We start from the raw sequence: 18,122 nt of genomic DNA on the forward strand, positions 1-18,122 counted from the left end.
TTGTTTTTGTTTATTTTGTGGCCTTCAGCCGCCAGGTGGCCTATCAACGCTACAGTGTCTATCTTACAAGATTCCAAAGTAGATGACGCCACTAATACATCATCAACATACACAATTGTTTGGCTTCCCCCCGGCGGGTGGAATCTCGCAACACTGTTACTCATTACCTGTGCATATATTGTGGGACTCTCACAATATCCCTGCGGCAGTCTCGTAAAAGTATACTTTTTCCTTCCGAACGTGAAGGCAAACCAATACCGACTGCTTCGATCTAATGGGATGGAGAAAAAGGCGTTACTTATGTCAATCACCGTAAAAAATGTCGCACCTGGATCTAAATTATTCAGAAGTGTATGTGGGTCCGGCACACAAGGTGCACGCTGAATCACTGCAGAATTTACCGCCTGTAAATCTTGAACCATTCTCCATCCCACAGAAGGGGCCGCCTTTTTTACTGGAAATATGGGAGAATTGCAAGGTGAATCATCACATTCAATAATCACTCCTGCTTTTAACAAATCCTCAATTACCGGTTTTATTCCTTCCAAAGCATCAGGTTTTAATGGATATTGTCGGACACAAGGCCTGAATTCAGTTTTCGGTCTAATTTTTACTGGTATCACCCTTTTTACGAGTCCCACATCAGAAGGCCCTTTAGACCATATTTCGGGAGGAACCGTCGCTAACAGTTCCTCCTCCTCATCCGATAACAGATATATCTCCTTCGTCGATTTCACTAGTCACTGAAGGTATATTCCCACTCCTACGCCCGTAGTGAGAAATACTGCTTTTCTGTATGTTTCCGTATGTTCGCTATATTCAAGCCCCGTGTCCAATGTCGTCCAATCGGTTGCCCCGCGGGCCATATGTACAAAGTCACGCAGCACCTCCTTTCCTTGATTGTATGGTTTGTATAATACAATGTGTGGAGGTGACCATTCGAGAAAAAGGGTTTTATACCCCTCAGGCAACTCAACACCCCCCACAACTGTAGAAATACCGTCCGTATAAAGGTAGTCTATTTTAATTTCGGCCGTAACCGCTTGTGCCAATTTGTTCTCATACGTCTTATCAGGCCCCTCAGTCCTTTTGCACCACATCAGCAAATGGAGGGAGTTAATGTTTTGAATACCAGCCCGCTTCCTACCCCCGTCGGCGTACTATCTGACAAGTCCAGCGTATAATAAAAGAACGCAGGTTGGCATCCCTGCAAAACATTTAATTGGCCACTTAGAATTTCCTTTCGCCTTTTAACCACCATATTCCCACTAGAGGAGGGGACCAAAGCTAGGTCTAGCTGTAATAGACCATCTCTACCCAATAAATTGACAGGACATTCAGGCACCACCAATACAGACATCTTACATGTCTCTCCTTCCGGATCTCTTATCCAAACCGGAAACGTCTCCGAAACGGCGGCCACCTATATTTCCCAGCAGTCACTGCGCACCGGAACCCGGAAATAAGCTGCTAACGGTAGCCAGCGCTATTGCGTTTCGATATTTAATCCATATATAATATATATGTGTCTAATGAAATGGTGCGTGCTATGTGTGTCTAAAATACAGAAATAGCACTCGTTACTGACACTGCGGCGTAAAAAACGATGCGCCAAATAGGCGTGAAAATACGGTAAACTGTTTGTGAAGGCTTTTGTGATCCAGGCTTTCCGGTTGTTCATCCAGTATACAGGCAGCCAGGCTTTGTTATAAGTAGTATTAAGTTCATTTTGTCTTCTTGTGGCCATTATCTGGCTGTCTGTGTCTACATTATCCCCGATATACAAGGAATTACTGTACTTATCTGACTAAGTGTGGGATGGAAACATGTCGCGTAACAAAACGCCCTAAAAAACACCATTGTCTATTATAGATGAATAGTGAAAACATAGGCTTTGTTCTTGTTTTTTAAAGCAAGAGGATGGTTGCACTTGTTGATTAAGGCTGGCTTTTCCATGAATTCAGCCAGCAGCATTCCCACACATGCGATCCGTGTGAAGCCTAGTATTTTCGGTTCAGCTCTTCCAAAAAACTTGTCAGGTCCTGGGGCAGACCTCGCTCTCGGCTGGATCGCCGGACAACGTCGTGGGCATGGGCTGCCGAATTGCCGGCCATCCGGCTGGGAAATTATTCCACTTCGCTCCTCCGCACCGTCCAACCGTCAATTAGCCGTCCAAGGAGCTCTATTTTTGGATAAGTCCAACTACGTCAGACCACTGCCCAGACTTAAATGCAATTTCAACTTCCACGTTGCTCCGCCTTGACGTCCCGCCATCCTCGCCGGCCAAACTGTTATATTTTCGGACAAGGCCGATGACGTCCGCTGTAACGTCGCCCGGGGCTCGTATTTCTAAAAAAATAAAATCCTTCGCTGATGCTTTCTGGGAGAAAGAAAGCAACGCTCTCGTAACAACATAAACTTTAAATTTAACTTAAATGAACTAAATGTAGCAAGTTTAATTTGTCCAATTCATGTTCGGAGACCATTACTTTTGTTGTATTTGACTTGTCATCTAATTCCCATTGCGTAGTGAATAATGGTAATTTGTATGGTCTGCCCAATAAAATGTGTCGAAAATTTCGACCCATTTAAAATACATCTATAACAAATAGACAATATTTGTCATTTAAATTATTGAATCAGCCACGACTCGCTTTGAATGGTTTCGCTGGTGTTTTTTCAGATGTTGGCTTTGCTTTTAAATCCATGTAGATTATCGCAGATTATCGACTTGGTCACGCTATCTCCCGCTAACCAGGGGTCGGCAATAAATAATTGGTAGAAAATTATTCAATTATTGGCCGCCGAACCCAAATTATTTCAAATAATTTTCCTCAGCCATTTCCCGTAGCGTGCGAGAAATTCGCAAATGCGTGCAAAAAACATGCCTGCACGCATATTGCTCGCATTTCTCCATGCATTTAAGGTCAAATGCTGTGTGCGCTGTGCACAGTGCACGCACATGCCAGTATTGCATGTGCATGCGTAATCCGCGTGATCACAATCTGGCTAATTATTGGTCAGGGCAGTTTGAGCTAGTTGATTGACTCATGCATTTCCCCACGTTGACCGGACGCTTTGAGCTGCGCACCACTAATGCGAACGTTATTCCGTACTCAACATTGACTCAATATGTCCAAGAAAAACGAAGCGCTGGTGAGACTCCATTTTGGGATCGCGAGTTCATCTCTTGTATCGTATCATCCACTGCTCCAAATAAATCTAAAACCGTGAACCCAAAAAACGCAATTTTCTTCTTGATTTCGGATGGTCCCAGGGGTAATCAAAATTAAGTTTTTGGGGTTTAAATCTATTTTTCTCATTAAAAAATAATAAAAAAAATTCTCACGCTAACCGCCAATATAATTTTTGAAATACATTTTGATTAATTCCTTACAGCGGCGTACCGAGGAATTTTGCGCCCCAGAGCAAGTTCTAGACAGTACGCTCCCTCAATGTCAGAACTCAATTATAAAGGTAGCCAAATGTGATAAATTTCCTTGAAACTTAGCGAGTTACACACTGATTTTCTTTTGTAAATTTGCAAGCTATTAAAAACTTGATTTAGAAATATATTGCAATAATTTTCAATTATTGTTTTCTACGGCGAAAATTAAAATATTCATTTTCTGCGGCCTAAATTAAAATATTTATTTTGCGAGACAAATATATTTCTGACACAAAAATTAATATTTTCCAGGCCCTGCCGCTAACTTTTTATCTTTTAATCATATTAAACGAAGGCTCTCCATCTCGTTAGGAATGTCACTGCGCAGCTTGGAAATTATGGTTAGCCCTTCATTGGACTGGCTTGTTTTGGACCCATTGTTTTTTTCCTTAATTTTGCACTGATTATTACAAAAAATGCAACCAGTACAGCCGGTGCTCGTAGATATCTTTATGCGAGAGAGATGCGGCGAGAAAGACAGAGAGATGCTGTTCTCATAAGCAGCCTCTAGCACAGGGGTCGGGAACCTTTTTGACGAAGAGAGCCACAAACAATTCATATTTTCCAATGTTATTCCTTGTGAGCCATACTACAAATTCAAAAGTCAAATTCTCATTTTTTTTGGTAATTTCACCACTTTTAAAGTGGAAAAAAACTGAATATTTTTTAAAAGATTCTCATGCTGTTGCTAATCAATGAGGATGCATTCCAAAAGAGTCTACTGCAAAAAAAAGAAGATTAAAGCAAAAAAAAAGAAGATTAAAGCAAAAAAAATGAAGATTAAAGCAAAAAAAATGAAGATTAAAGCAGTTCTAAATGTAATATCTCAGTTCTGTCAACAGCGATTTCCATATTTTAGCTCACAGGTTGGCAAAGAGCCAGATGCACCCATCAAAAGAGCCACATGTGGCTCCCGAGCCATAGGTTCCCTACCCCTGCTCTAGCATATTCCACTTGGCGGCCGCATTGGGAACCATCTCGTATGCTCGGATGCTCGTATCACAAGATTGTCTTGTATCTCAAGGCAAAAATTTGCTCGAATTTCCCTTGTATCTCAAATTTCTCGTATGTTGGGACACTCGTATGTAAGGCATTACTGTATTATTTTTTTAAAAGTTCATAAAAATGTCAAAATTCACGCTGAAAATAGCAAGTGGAAGACAGGAGGTGAAAAATGGCAAAAGTCAGAGCTCCGCTTCTTCGGGGCTGAAATGGGTGGCACTCAGCGCGGAAGAAGCGACATTTCACTGTAGAAGAATGACGCGCTAAATACTACAAACAGCCGAGAAGGACGTCGTCTTGCCTTTTCTTTGCATTACATTTTCCATCGCACACAGACTACACTTAGCCTATTCCCGCATTGTTAGGATTTTGAGTCACCGTTTAAAATGCCTCCGAAGCATCCTGCGTCATTTAAGTCATCATGAATGAATCTACTGTGCGTTACATCAAGAAGGAAGAAGCGAACATTTGGAAGACGACCTCGATCAGTCACTCACACACACTGACTCACACACAAGCGAAAAATTAGAGAATTACATAGCTCAATCTATCACATTGTGTGACCAATTTTATTCGCTATATTTATTTAAACAGTTTGCGACATTATTTTTTTGCTATACAACTGATTTGTAAGGAGGGTGAAAAGTGCGTAATTGCATGCCTTCGTAACCTGAAGACTACCCTTCATTCTTCCTCAAATCTAATTTAACATGCAAAACTTTTCCAGGCCACCCTGAATGCTCGCACATCTATCCTGGCAGCTGCTAATCCTGTCAATGGGCGCTATGACCGTAGTAAGAGTCTGAAACAAAACGTCAACCTGACCGCCCCCATCATGAGCCGCTTTGACCTCTTCTTCGTTCTGGTGGACGACTGCAACGAGGTCAGTAGTGACTGACTGAGATTGGTCTCAGGGTATCTTAATGAAAGGGAATTGTGTGCTTGCTGCAGGTTACAGACTACGCCATTGCCAGGCGCATTGTAGACCTTCACTCACGTGTGGAGGAGTCTGTGGACAGGCTGTACTCTTTGGATGAAATTCGGCGGTACCTGCTCTTTGCAAGGCAGTTCAAACCCAAAGTGCGTCTATCCGTGTTCTCTTTATTAAATGCTGATTTCTCATTAGACAACAAAGGTCATTGCCAGCTCATTTTTACAGATTTCCAGCGAATCTGAAGAGTTCATCGTAGAACAGTACAAGCGTCTCCGCCAGCGGGACGGCTCAGGTGGTGTGACCAAGTCAGCGTGGAGGATAACAGTCCGACAGTTGGAGAGCATGATCCGCCTTTCTGAGGGCATGGCCAGGATGTACTGTTGTGATGAAGTGAGTCCAAAATTAAAAGAAAAGTGAAATGGTTAGGGCTGCAGCTATTGATTGTTTAAGTAATCTATTGTCATTAATCTAAGTCAGTGTATCCCAACCGGTGTGCCGCAAGCGATGGTCAGGTGTACAGTGGGAAACTACCTGCTAAGAAGTCATACGTTTCAATAGTCTAAGACAGGGGTATCAAACCCGGTTCTCAATGTCCGCACTGGGTGCAGGTTTTCATTCCAACTCAACAAGAGGATACCTTTTGCAAGTGTAATCAGTTAATTAAAGTCAGGTGCTACTTATTTTAGAAGACACCTGATTGGTTAAATGTCGGCACTAGATCGGTTGGAACAAAGACCAAGACCCACTGCGGCCCTCGGCGGAATCGGTCTGACACATGTGGTCTAAGAGAAAAACGGTATTATTAGGATATTAAGATTGAAATATAAAGAACAAGTCCATATTGTAATATTAATATGGTCAAATTGTAATATTACAAGATTAACTTTTTTGTTGCTTATTTTAAAGTAACGTGAACCAGAAGTTGTTTGGTTTCACAGGCATCAACTTTCGTAAAGTCTGTGGCCACAAAACTGCTTTTCGCGTAATATTAAGTTATTGAAGTAATCTTCTTAGATGTTTTTTTAATTCATTACCTAGGTACAACCCAAACATGTGAAGGAAGCTTTCCGTCTTTTGAACAAGTCCATTATTAGAGTAGAGACACCTGACATCAACCTGGAGCAAGATGATGATCAGGAGGAGGAGCTTCCAGAGCAAGGTACTGATGGGTTTCTTATGAGTGCTGTTTTGAAACCTATTAATCCTTTATCTTTTTATCTGGCATAATAGGCACGATTGTAATGTAATTATAATTTTAAGTTAAACTAAATACAATGTTTGGCCTTCCAGTGCCCAAGTGGTTAGCGCATTGGCCCGACAGCTCTGAGTGTTCCTGCTGTGTGGAGTTAGCATGTTCCCTCTGGGCTTGCAAGGGTTTTCTCTGGGCACTCGGGTTTCCTCCCACATTCCAAAAACATTCAGGGTAGGCTGTTTGAACACTGAAATTGCTCTCTTTGTGATTGACTAGCCACCAATTCCGGCTGTCCCCTGCCTGGTGCCTATACTTGTTTGGGATAGAATCCAGCACCTTCATGACCAACGTTCCCTCTAAGCTGCGCAACTGCGCAATTGCACACTGGTCGTACACTCTCAGCGCAGAAGAAAACCTGTCCAGCGCAGTGAACGCACTGCAAATGAATTTTATATATATATATATATATGTGTATGTGTATGTGTATGTGTATGTGTATGTGTATGTGTGTGTGTGTGTGTGTGTGTGTGTGTGTGTGTGTGTGTGTGTGTGTGTGTGTGTGTGTGTGTGTGTGTGTGTGTGTGTGTGTGTGTGTGTGTGTGTGTGTGTGTGTGTGTGTGTGTGTGTGTGTGTGTGTGTGTGTGTGTGTGTGTGTGTGTGTGTGTGTGTGTGTGTGTGTGTGTGTGTGTGTGTGTGTGTGTGTGTGTGTGTGTGTGTGTGTGTGTGTGTGTGTGTGTGTGTGTGTGTGTGTGTGTGTGTGTGTGTGTGTGTGTGTGTGTGTGTGTGTGTGTGTGTGTGTGTGTGTGTGTGTGTGTGTGTGTGTGTGTGTGTGTGTGTGTGTGTGTGTGTGTGTGTGTGTGTGTGTGTGTGTGTGTGTGTGTGTGTGTGTGTGTGTGTGTGTGTGTGTGTGTGTGTGTGTGTGTGTGTGTGTGTGTGTGTGTGTGTGTGTGTGTGTGTGTGTGTGTGTGTGTGTGTGTGTGTGTGTGTGTGTGTGTGTGTGTGTGTGTGTGTGTGTGTGTGTGTGTGTGTGTGTGTGTGTGTGTGTGTGTGTGTGTGTGTGTGTGTGTGTGTGTGTGTGTGTGTGTGTGTGTGTGTGTGTGTGTGTGTGTGTGTGTGTGTGTGTGTGTGTGTGTGTGTGTGTGTGTGTGTGTGTGTGTGTGTGTGTGTGTGTGTGTGTGTGTGTGTGTGTGTGTGTGTGTGTGTGTGTGTGTGTGTGTGTGTGTGTGTGTGTGTGTGTGTGTGTGTGTGTGTGTGTGTGTGTGTGTGTGTGTGTGTGTGTGTGTGTGTGTGTGTGTGTGTGTGTGTGTGTGTGTGTGTGTGTGTGTGTGTGTGTGTGTGTGTGTGTGTGTGTGTGTGTGTGTGTGTGTGTGTGTGTGTGTGTGTGTGTGTGTGTGTGTGTGTGTGTGTGTGTGTGTGTGTGTGTGTGTGTGTGTGTGTGTGTGTGTGTGTGTGTGTGTGTGTGTGTGTGTGTGTGTGTGTGTGTGTGTGTGTGTGTGTGTGTGTGTGTGTGTGTGTGTGTGTGTGTGTGTGTGTGTGTGTGTGTGTGTGTGTGTGTGTGTGTGTGTGTGTGTGTGTGTGTGTGTGTGTGTGTGTGTGTGTGTGTGTGTGTGTGTGTGTGTGTGTGTGTGTGTGTGTGTGTGTGTGTGTGTGTGTGTGTGTGTGTGTGTGTGTGTGTGTGTGTGTGTGTGTGTGTGTGTGTGTGTGTGTGTGTGTGTGTGTGTGTGTGTGTGTGTGTGTGTGTGTGTGTGTGTGTGTGTGTGTGTGTGTGTGTGTGTGTGTGTGTGTGTGTGTGTGTGTGTGTGTGTGTGTGTGTGTGTGTGTGTGTGTGTGTGTGTGTGTGTGTGTGTGTGTGTGTGTGTGTGTGTGTGTGTGTGTGTGTGTGTGTGTGTGTGTGTGTGTGTGTGTGTGTGTGTGTGTGTGTGTGTGTGTGTGTGTGTGTGTGTGTGTGTGTGTGTGTGTGTGTGTGTGTGTGTGTGTGTGTGTGTGTGTGTGTGTGTGTGTGTGTGTGTGTGTGTGTGTGTGTGTGTGTGTGTGTGTGTGTGTGTGTGTGTGTGTGTGTGTGTGTGTGTGTGTGTGTGTGTGTGTGTGTGTGTGTGTGTGTGTGTGTGTGTGTGTGTGTGTGTGTGTGTGTGTGTGTGTGTGTGTGTGTGTGTGTGTGTGTGTGTGTGTGTGTGTGTGTGTGTGTGTGTGTGTGTGTGTGTGTGTGTGTGTGTGTGTGTGTGTGTGTGTGTGTGTGTGTGTGTGTGTGTGTGTGTGTGTGTGTGTGTGTGTGTGTGTGTGTGTGTGTGTGTGTGTGTGTGTGTGTGTGTGTGTGTGTGTGTGTGTGTGTGTGTGTGTGTGTGTGTGTGTGTGTGTGTGTGTGTGTGTGTGTGTGTGTGTGTGTGTGTGTGTGTGTGTGTGTGTGTGTGTGTGTGTGTGTGTGTGTGTGTGTGTGTGTGTGTGTGTGTGTGTGTGTGTGTGTGTGTGTGTGTGTGTGTGTGTGTGTGTGTGTGTGTGTGTGTGTGTGTGTGTGTGTGTGTGTGTGTGTGTGTGTGTGTGTGTGTGTGTGTGTGTGTGTGTGTGTGTGTGTGTGTGTGTGTGTGTGTGTGTGTGTGTGTGTGTGTGTGTGTGTGTGTGTGTGTGTGTGTGTGTGTGTGTGTGTGTGTGTGTGTGTGTGTGTGTGTGTGTGTGTGTGTGTGTGTGTGTGTGTGTGTGTGTGTGTGTGTGTGTGTGTGTGTGTGTGTGTGTGTGTGTGTGTGTGTGTGTGTGTGTGTGTGTGTGTGTGTGTGTGTGTGTGTGTGTGTGTGTGTGTGTGTGTGTGTGTGTGTGTGTGTGTGTGTGTGTGTGTGTGTGTGTGTGTGTGTGTGTGTGTGTGTGTGTGTGTGTGTGTGTGTGTGTGTGTGTGTGTGTGTGTGTGTGTGTGTGTGTGTGTGTGTGTGTGTGTGTGTGTGTGTGTGTGTGTGTGTGTGTGTGTGTGTGTGTGTGTGTGTGTGTGTGTGTGTGTGTGTGTGTGTGTGTGTGTGTGTGTGTGTGTGTGTGTGTGTGTGTGTGTGTGTGTGTGTGTGTGTGTGTGTGTGTGTGTGTGTGTGTGTGTGTGTGTGTGTGTGTGTGTGTGTGTGTGTGTGTGTGTGTGTGTGTGTGTGTGTGTGTGTGTGTGTGTGTGTGTGTGTGTGTGTGTGTGTGTGTGTGTGTGTGTGTGTGTGTGTGTGTGTGTGTGTGTGTGTGTGTGTGTGTGTGTGTGTGTGTGTGTGTGTGTGTGTGTGTGTGTGTGTGTGTGTGTGTGTGTGTGTGTGTGTGTGTGTGTGTGTGTGTGTGTGTGTGTGTGTGTGTGTGTGTGTGTGTGTGTGTGTGTGTGTGTGTGTGTGTGTGTGTGTGTGTGTGTGTGTGTGTGTGTGTGTGTGTGTGTGTGTGTGTGTGTGTGTGTGTGTGTGTGTGTGTGTGTGTGTGTGTGTGTGTGTGTGTGTGTGTGTGTGTGTGTGTGTGTGTGTGTGTGTGTGTGTGTGTGTGTGTGTGTGTGTGTGTGTGTGTGTGTGTGTGTGTGTGTGTGTGTGTGTGTGTGTGTGTGTGTGTGTGTGTGTGTGTGTGTGTGTGTGTGTGTGTGTGTGTGTGTGTGTGTGTGTGTGTGTGTGTGTGTGTGTGTGTGTGTGTGTGTGTGTGTGTGTGTGTGTGTGTGTGTGTGTGTGTGTGTGTGTGTGTGTGTGTGTGTGTGTGTGTGTGTGTGTGTGTGTGTGTGTGTGTGTGTGTGTGTGTGTGTGTGTGTGTGTGTGTGTGTGTGTGTGTGTGTGTGTGTGTGTGTGTGTGTGTGTGTGTGTGTGTGTGTGTGTGTGTGTGTGTGTGTGTGTGTGTGTGTGTGTGTGTGTGTGTGTGTGTGTGTGTGTGTGTGTGTGTGTGTGTGTGTGTGTGTGTGTGTGTGTGTGTGTGTGTGTGTGTGTGTGTGTGTGTGTGTGTGTGTGTGTGTGTGTGTGTGTGTGTGTGTGTGTGTGTGTGTGTGTGTGTGTGTGTGTGTGTGTGTGTGTGTGTGTGTGTGTGTGTGTGTGTGTGTGTGTGTGTGTGTGTGTGTGTGTGTGTGTGTGTGTGTGTGTGTGTGTGTGTGTGTGTGTGTGTGTGTGTGTGTGTGTGTGTGTGTGTGTGTGTGTGTGTGTGTGTGTGTGTGTGTGTGTGTGTGTGTGTGTGTGTGTGTGTGTGTGTGTGTGTGTGTGTGTGTGTGTGTGTGTGTGTGTGTGTGTGTGTGTGTGTGTGTGTGTGTGTGTGTGTGTGTGTGTGTGTGTGTGTGTGTGTGTGTGTGTGTGTGTGTGTGTGTGTGTGTGTGTGTGTGTGTGTGTGTGTGTGTGTGTGTGTGTGTGTGTGTGTGTGTGTGTGTGTGTGTGTGTGTGTGTGTGTGTGTGTGTGTGTGTGTGTGTGTGTGTGTGTGTGTGTGTGTGTGTGTGTGTGTGTGTGTGTGTGTGTGTGTGTGTGTGTGTGTGTGTGTGTGTGTGTGTGTGTGTGTGTGTGTGTGTGTGTGTGTGTGTGTGTGTGTGTGTGTGTGTGTGTGTGTGTGTGTGTGTGTGTGTGTGTGTGTGTGTGTGTGTGTGTGTGTGTGTGTGTGTGTGTGTGTGTGTGTGTGTGTGTGTGTGTGTGTGTGTGTGTGTGTGTGTGTGTGTGTGTGTGTGTGTGTGTGTGTGTGTGTGTGTGTGTGTGTGTGTGTGTGTGTGTGTGTGTGTGTGTGTGTGTGTGTGTGTGTGTGTGTGTGTGTGTGTGTGTGTGTGTGTGTGTGTGTGTGTGTGTGTGTGTGTGTGTGTGTGTGTGTGTGTGTGTGTGTGTGTGTGTGTGTGTGTGTGTGTGTGTGTGTGTGTGTGTGTGTGTGTGTGTGTGTGTGTGTGTGTGTGTGTGTGTGTGTGTGTGTGTGTGTGTGTGTGTGTGTGTGTGTGTGTGTGTGTGTGTGTGTGTGTGTGTGTGTGTGTGTGTGTGTGTGTGTGTGTGTGTGTGTGTGTGTGTGTGTGTGTGTGTGTGTGTGTGTGTGTGTGTGTGTGTGTGTGTGTGTGTGTGTGTGTGTGTGTGTGTGTGTGTGTGTGTGTGTGTGTGTGTGTGTGTGTGTGTGTGTGTGTGTGTGTGTGTGTGTGTGTGTGTGTGTGTGTGTGTGTGTGTGTGTGTGTGTGTGTGTGTGTGTGTGTGTGTGTGTGTGTGTGTGTGTGTGTGTGTGTGTGTGTGTGTGTGTGTGTGTGTGTGTGTGTGTGTGTGTGTGTGTGTGTGTGTGTGTGTGTGTGTGTGTGTGTGTGTGTGTGTGTGTGTGTGTGTGTGTGTGTGTGTGTGTGTGTGTGTGTGTGTGTGTGTGTGTGTGTGTGTGTGTGTGTGTGTGTGTGTGTGTGTGTGTGTGTGTGTGTGTGTGTGTGTGTGTGTGTGTGTGTGTGTGTGTGTGTGTGTGTGTGTGTGTGTGTGTGTGTGTGTGTGTGTGTGTGTGTGTGTGTGTGTGTGTGTGTGTGTGTGTGTGTGTGTGTGTGTGTGTGTGTGTGTGTGTGTGTGTGTGTGTGTGTGTGTGTGTGTGTGTGTGTGTGTGTGTGTGTGTGTGTGTGTGTGTGTGTGTGTGTGTGTGTGTGTGTGTGTGTGTGTGTGTGTGTGTGTGTGTGTGTGTGTGTGTGTGTGTGTGTGTGTGTGTGTGTGTGTGTGTGTGTGTGTGTGTGTGTGTGTGTGTGTGTGTGTGTGTGTGTGTGTGTGTGTGTGTGTGTGTGTGTGTGTGTGTGTGTGTGTGTGTGTGTGTGTGTGTGTGTGTGTGTGTGTGTGTGTGTGTGTGTGTGTGTGTGTGTGTGTGTGTGTGTGTGTGTGTGTGTGTGTGTGTGTGTGTGTGTGTGTGTGTGTGTGTGTGTGTGTGTGTGTGTGTGTGTGTGTGTGTGTGTGTGTGTGTGTGTGTGTGTGTGTGTGTGTGTGTGTGTGTGTGTGTGTGTGTGTGTGTGTGTGTGTGTGTGTGTGTGTGTGTGTGTGTGTGTGTGTGTGTGTGTGTGTGTGTGTGTGTGTGTGTGTGTGTGTGTGTGTGTGTGTGTGTGTGTGTGTGTGTGTGTGTGTGTGTGTGTGTGTGTGTGTGTGTGTGTGTGTGTGTGTGTGTGTGTGTGTGTGTGTGTGTGTGTGTGTGTGTGTGTGTGTGTGTGTGTGTGTGTGTGTGTGTGTGTGTGTGTGTGTGTGTGTGTGTGTGTGTGTGTGTGTGTGTGTGTGTGTGTGTGTGTGTGTGTGTGTGTGTGTGTGTGTGTGTGTGTGTGTGTGTGTGTGTGTGTGTGTGTGTGTGTGTGTGTGTGTGTGTGTGTGTGTGTGTGTGTGTGTGTGTGTGTGTGTGTGTGTGTGTGTGTGTGTGTGTGTGTGTGTGTGTGTGTGTGTGTGTGTGTGTGTGTGTGTGTGTGTGTGTGTGTGTGTGTGTGTGTGTGTGTGTGTGTGTGTGTGTGTGTGTGTGTGTGTGTGTGTGTGTGTGTGTGTGTGTGTGTGTGTGTGTGTGTGTGTGTGTGTGTGTGTGTGTGTGTGTGTGTGTGTGTGTGTGTGTGTGTGTGTGTGTGTGTGTGTGTGTGTCCAGCCAATCATTGGATACGATGCAATTAGGTTACGCAGCCAATCACGGCATTAAGAGTACTTGTGCAAATAGAAGAAAAAGCGGTGAATCTGGTGGACATGTTTTTTTTTAAGGGAGAAAGGTTTGTTCTACAAAATAAGCTGCGAAGGTTAAGGTGTGAGGGAATTTTCCGATGGAAAAATATGGACTAAATAGAAGCTCAACTACCTCAAGCGACACATTCAGCAGAAAAGTCGTTTGAATGAGAAGTGAGAAGGACAGGTAAAGGTAAAACTTAAGTCAGATTCGTGCAAATTCTAGTGACATTTTATGCATGGATATTAATATTTAAATGCTATCATGGCTAGATCATTTATGGTTGTAGAAATACATCTGACAGGTGTAATGCTGATGTGAGGCCATCGCGAGCACTTCTCATGTTGCTCACAGTGGTCCTCAGTGTGCTCAGGGAGGTTGTCTGCATGCCCAGACATATGAAAAATTAGCGGCAACATTGCTCATGACCCTTGTGAGGATAAGCGGTACGGAAAACGAGTAAATAAATGAATGCAATATTTATGAATGGAATATATATATTTTTTTATATTTTTAAAATAAAACAAATAAAATCCATAAACGTATGGTACCAGATCTAGTAAAAGAGCTGCATTGAAAATTCAGTTCATTTGAAAAATTTAATTGTTTCAATTTGACCACTACAACAGAGGCAAATATGCCTAATGGAGTGAATGGCGAGGTCAATGGAATAAATGGGCATGTCAATGGCAACGCAGAGGCTGGATGTCAGCCCAAACCATCACTCCGTCTGTCATTCGCCGAGTACCAGCGCATCTCCAATTTGCTCGTCTTGCATCTACGCAGATCAGAAGAAGGTATGTCTCGTCCTGCTCATTTTACCTAAAATATCTTCAGCATTTTACCATTATACCAGCCGCAATAAACGAAAAATTGCGAAGTAGGATCACCCCCATTTTAACTACCACAATACATGTTTTCGTGCCTATACAGATATAGAAGCACTTGCACACACAAGTACAATTACCCAAAAGTGTATATTTATTAAATATTACAGCTATAAGCATGTCAAAAGACTAATGTATTAATATCTAAATATAATGGATATATATAAAAATGTAAATACTTTAAATACTGTACTTCCAGTGAATAGTTCCTCTCCGCTTTATATAAATCCCTAAAAACAGGTAAATGGGAGTTTTAATCCAAATCCTTTGTCTTCTTGGGGCCATGGGTCCTTTGTCTGTGATATTCGAGGGATTACTGTAGCCCGCTTTACCATGAAGCAGGCAGCAGCATACCCACACATGATGATGATGATGAGCAGCTGCACATTCACTTAATCTTTGAATAAAAATGTCCGGGATGGCATCCACTTCCAAAAAAACTTGTTGTACATGTTCCGACCGGGTCGTGGGGCAGACGTCTCTCGCCGCCGGCATGCATCGCAGCTGCATGCGCCACCGGACCACCGGCCCAGAAATTGAACTTCCACTTCGGTCTTCTGCGCTGTCCAACCGTCAACTAGCCGTTGAAGGAGCTCTATTTTCCGATAAGTGCAACGACGTCAGCTCACTGCCTGCACTCAAATGGAATCTCAACTTCCACGTTGCTCAGCCTCGACGTCCCGCCATGCTTGCTGGCAAAGTGCTCTGTTTTCGGACAAGGCCGTCCGTGTCCGAGGCTCTCATTTCTCCAAAAAATAAATTCCCCTACCACTGGTGCTCTCTGCCATCCAATTTACTGAGCAAGTTTTATTTTCAAATAAGCGCCAACGACGTCAGCCTACTGTCCAACTTTCATGTTGCTGTACCCTGACTTCCGCCATTTTTCGCTGCCATTTTCATCTGTCTTTCGGTTGCGAACTTTTTTTTTTTAAATAGCAGAAAAAAAATCAAGGCAATAGTAGGAAGGGAAAAAAAGGACAAGACAAGAAAGCGGGATAGAAACAAGACAGACACAAGCAGCACAGGTGATCAGCAGTGTTGTGATCATAATGTTGTTCCTCCAGCAGCCATGCTTTAAGATGATTGGCGAAGAGGTTAAGAGACGGGAGTTCATATGCGGTAATTGATAGAGTTCCAGGTATGTGAGGTATGAATAGGTGTGGTTTGGCTAAATGCACTCTTTCTCAGGGGAACTACACAGTCACTTCTAGAACCAGCTCTTGTATATCTGTTGGATTTTTTTTTTTTACAAATTCTGGCAGTGGAGGAGGGGCATTGTGATGGAAGATTTTGTAAACAAAGATGGCATCAGCATATTTAACAGTATTCAGGCATTTGTTTTTTCAATATCTGATAGTGATGGGACGTTTTTGTTTTTTGTCCAATACTTTCAGAGGTTGCTTACAAACGGTTTTATTTGGTTTTAGTGTTGTCTTGCAGACCGATGACCAACTTGTTAGGCATTAAGTCGTGTGTGATATGATCATTGTATCAAAATACAGTTTTTTTCTGACTCAGGAGTTAGATTGTTTCTAATCAACCTAAAGTTAGACAAATTAAATTAAATTCTATTCAGAGTATTTTTTATCGGCCGTTTAAAGACAAGTTGTGAGTCAAGAGTGACACTGCAGATCCGGGCTTCTGCCTCTTCAACCTGCTCCCCTCTCGTGGGTGTGGGCGCTACTAGATCCTACCAGCCAAAACAGACTTAGGGACAGTTTCTCCCCAAGAGGCGTTACCATACTTAAGCCGAGTTTTTCACTTAAGAGGACCTTATCTAGACTCAATTAAGTACTGTCACTGCATATGTAAAATGCCATAACACTGCTAAATGCATATCAATTGGGAATGTTCTCAGACTTTTACTTGTCTTAGCACTACAGACGCTCCCCTACTTACGAACATTCAACTTACGAACAACGGTACATACGAACATGTCTGCAAATTGCGTTTAAGTCCAAAAATGTTCGCAAGTCCAATTTTGTATTTCGCCTTTTTCGGAGTAGTACTTCTTTCCGCCGCTAATACCGACGCCTGGCGCTGTGAGAGCTCAGCTCACCCAGCATCTACCTTCTTCGTTGCAATGCGGAAGTGCGTGAATGTATCTCCAGTGTGCAAAGAACCTTTTTCATTTGTATCATTAAATATCTCATGCATCCAATATTGAATATGGTTGGTAAAAAGCTAAAGGCTTCTATTGCGGGAGTTGCAAGGAAGAGGCAAGCCATTTCATTTGAAACGAGTGGCAATAATAACGAAGCTTGATGCGCGTGAGAGTGGTGAGCGTTTCACGGGCATTGAATCGTTCGACCGTCAGTACCATTTATAAACAGAAAGATCGAGCAGCAGGACCCAAATATTGAACGTTGCACAAAGTTTGCAAATCAATTGAATGATGCCATACAGTGCTACCGCATCATTTATGATGAAAAAAAGAAGAAAACTGCAATTGTCATTAGGTCGCTTCTTTTGGCCAGTTTCTAATACATAAATCTCTCTCTCTCTCTACAGTACTGTACATATTCTCTCCATTTTATTAAATGTTTTTTTTCTTCAGTACAAACCAATGCGTGTTACTTATACAAGCCTTAAACATACAAATGCACTTATATAAACCTTCAATATACTTATATCGGCCTTAAACATAAATTATAATACAAAATATAGCACTGAATCAACTTACAAACAAATTCAACTTATGAACAATCGCTCGGAACCAATTGCGTTCGTAAGTAGGGGAGCGTCTGTACACATTTTTTATCTTGATACTTGCACTAAAAATCCAAAGCTACCTCACGTGCTGCTAACCACTTTAGTCCCCCCCCTTTTTATACCTCACTTCATTTTCATTGTATATAAATCTTTTTGAAAATGCCACAACACTGCCAGATGCATATCAATAAGGAATGTTCTCAGACTTTTACTAGTCTTAGCACTACAATTTTTTTATCTTGATACTTGCACTAAAACTCAAAAGCTACCTAACCTGCTGCTAACCACTAGTCCCCCCCTTTTTTTACCTCACTTCATTTTCATTGTATATAAATCTTTTTGACTACTTACTTGTGTGCACTTTATGGTGAAGCTTTAAATCTCATTTAGTTGTATAATGACAATAAAGGCATTCAATTCAATGATGTGGCCAAAATACTCATTTGCCTAATAAATCAAATAACAAGTACAAAGTAGTGAAAAAGAGGTTTGCGAAGATAAGAGGTTTTTCACTTTTCTCTCATCTCAAAATAATTGCGAAACAATTGTTTTTTTTTTATCATCTTGCCTGCAGCTGAGGAGGAGGAGGAACTAAAGAAAAATGTTGTTATCAACTGGTACCTGAAGGAAATTGAGTCTGAGATCGATTCAGAGGAAGAGCTTCTCAATAAGAAGGCTCTGATCGAGAAGGTCATCCACAGGCTGGTGCATTTTGTGAGTGTCTTCTGCAGAAAGAATTATTTTTCAGTTTGCCAAGTCTTACTCCTTCTTTGTCTATTGTCCTTTCTCTCCCCAGGATCATATCCTCATTGAGCTTTCTCAATCAGGCCTAAAAGGCTCAGATCCCACAAGCACAGAGGAAGAAGTGGTTCTGGTCGTCAATCCCAATTACACCCTCGAATAATGAACTGTCCCTATATTGTTTTTCTTTAATTTATTTATTTTTCACTCTGACCGTCACCATCTTATGTTGTATTTTTAGGGTAGGGTTATCCCAAAAACTTCATGTTTCATGAACAGGTTTCTGTTCTTTCCTATTTGAATATGTAACATTTAACGTTGGTTATTGTTTTCTGATAAAATAATAAAAACTGCCCCCCAAAATTGCAGATTATACTCATTATACCCAAAAATACAGTAGCAATACATACATACAATTACATACATACATACATGCACACGCACACATACATACTGTGATCCTTCACTACTTTGCAGCTTCAGTACATCACGGTTTATTATCTTAAGTATAAAAAAAAGTCCACAAAAATGTCAAAATCCACGCTGAAACTCTCAATCGTAAGACAGGAGATGAAAATGGCGGAAGTCAGGACACCATTTCCTCGCCGTGAAAATGGGTGGCA

General features: G+C 43.9%; 1 protein-coding gene across 1 annotated transcript in view; it reads left to right on the forward strand.

Moving 5' to 3' along the window:
• The window catches only part of mcm6 (minichromosome maintenance complex component 6), a 48,190-nt gene extending 30,334 nt beyond the window's left edge, over positions 1 to 17,856 (forward strand). The window contains exons 12-18 of the mRNA XM_077616179.1: positions 5,178 to 5,333; positions 5,402 to 5,530; positions 5,610 to 5,774; positions 6,423 to 6,543; positions 13,789 to 13,956; positions 17,333 to 17,472; positions 17,555 to 17,856. Of these exons, the coding sequence (XP_077472305.1) occupies positions 5,178 to 5,333; positions 5,402 to 5,530; positions 5,610 to 5,774; positions 6,423 to 6,543; positions 13,789 to 13,956; positions 17,333 to 17,472; positions 17,555 to 17,662 (987 nt within the window). The 3' untranslated portion in view covers positions 17,663 to 17,856. The remainder of the gene's footprint in view (positions 1 to 5,177; positions 5,334 to 5,401; positions 5,531 to 5,609; positions 5,775 to 6,422; positions 6,544 to 13,788; positions 13,957 to 17,332; positions 17,473 to 17,554) is intronic.
• The last annotated feature ends 266 nt before the right edge of the window (positions 17,857 to 18,122 follow it).

This window comes from Stigmatopora argus, chromosome 12 (assembly GCF_051989625.1).
Source record: "Stigmatopora argus isolate UIUO_Sarg chromosome 12, RoL_Sarg_1.0, whole genome shotgun sequence".
Taxonomy (NCBI): Eukaryota; Metazoa; Chordata; class Actinopteri; order Syngnathiformes; family Syngnathidae; genus Stigmatopora; species Stigmatopora argus.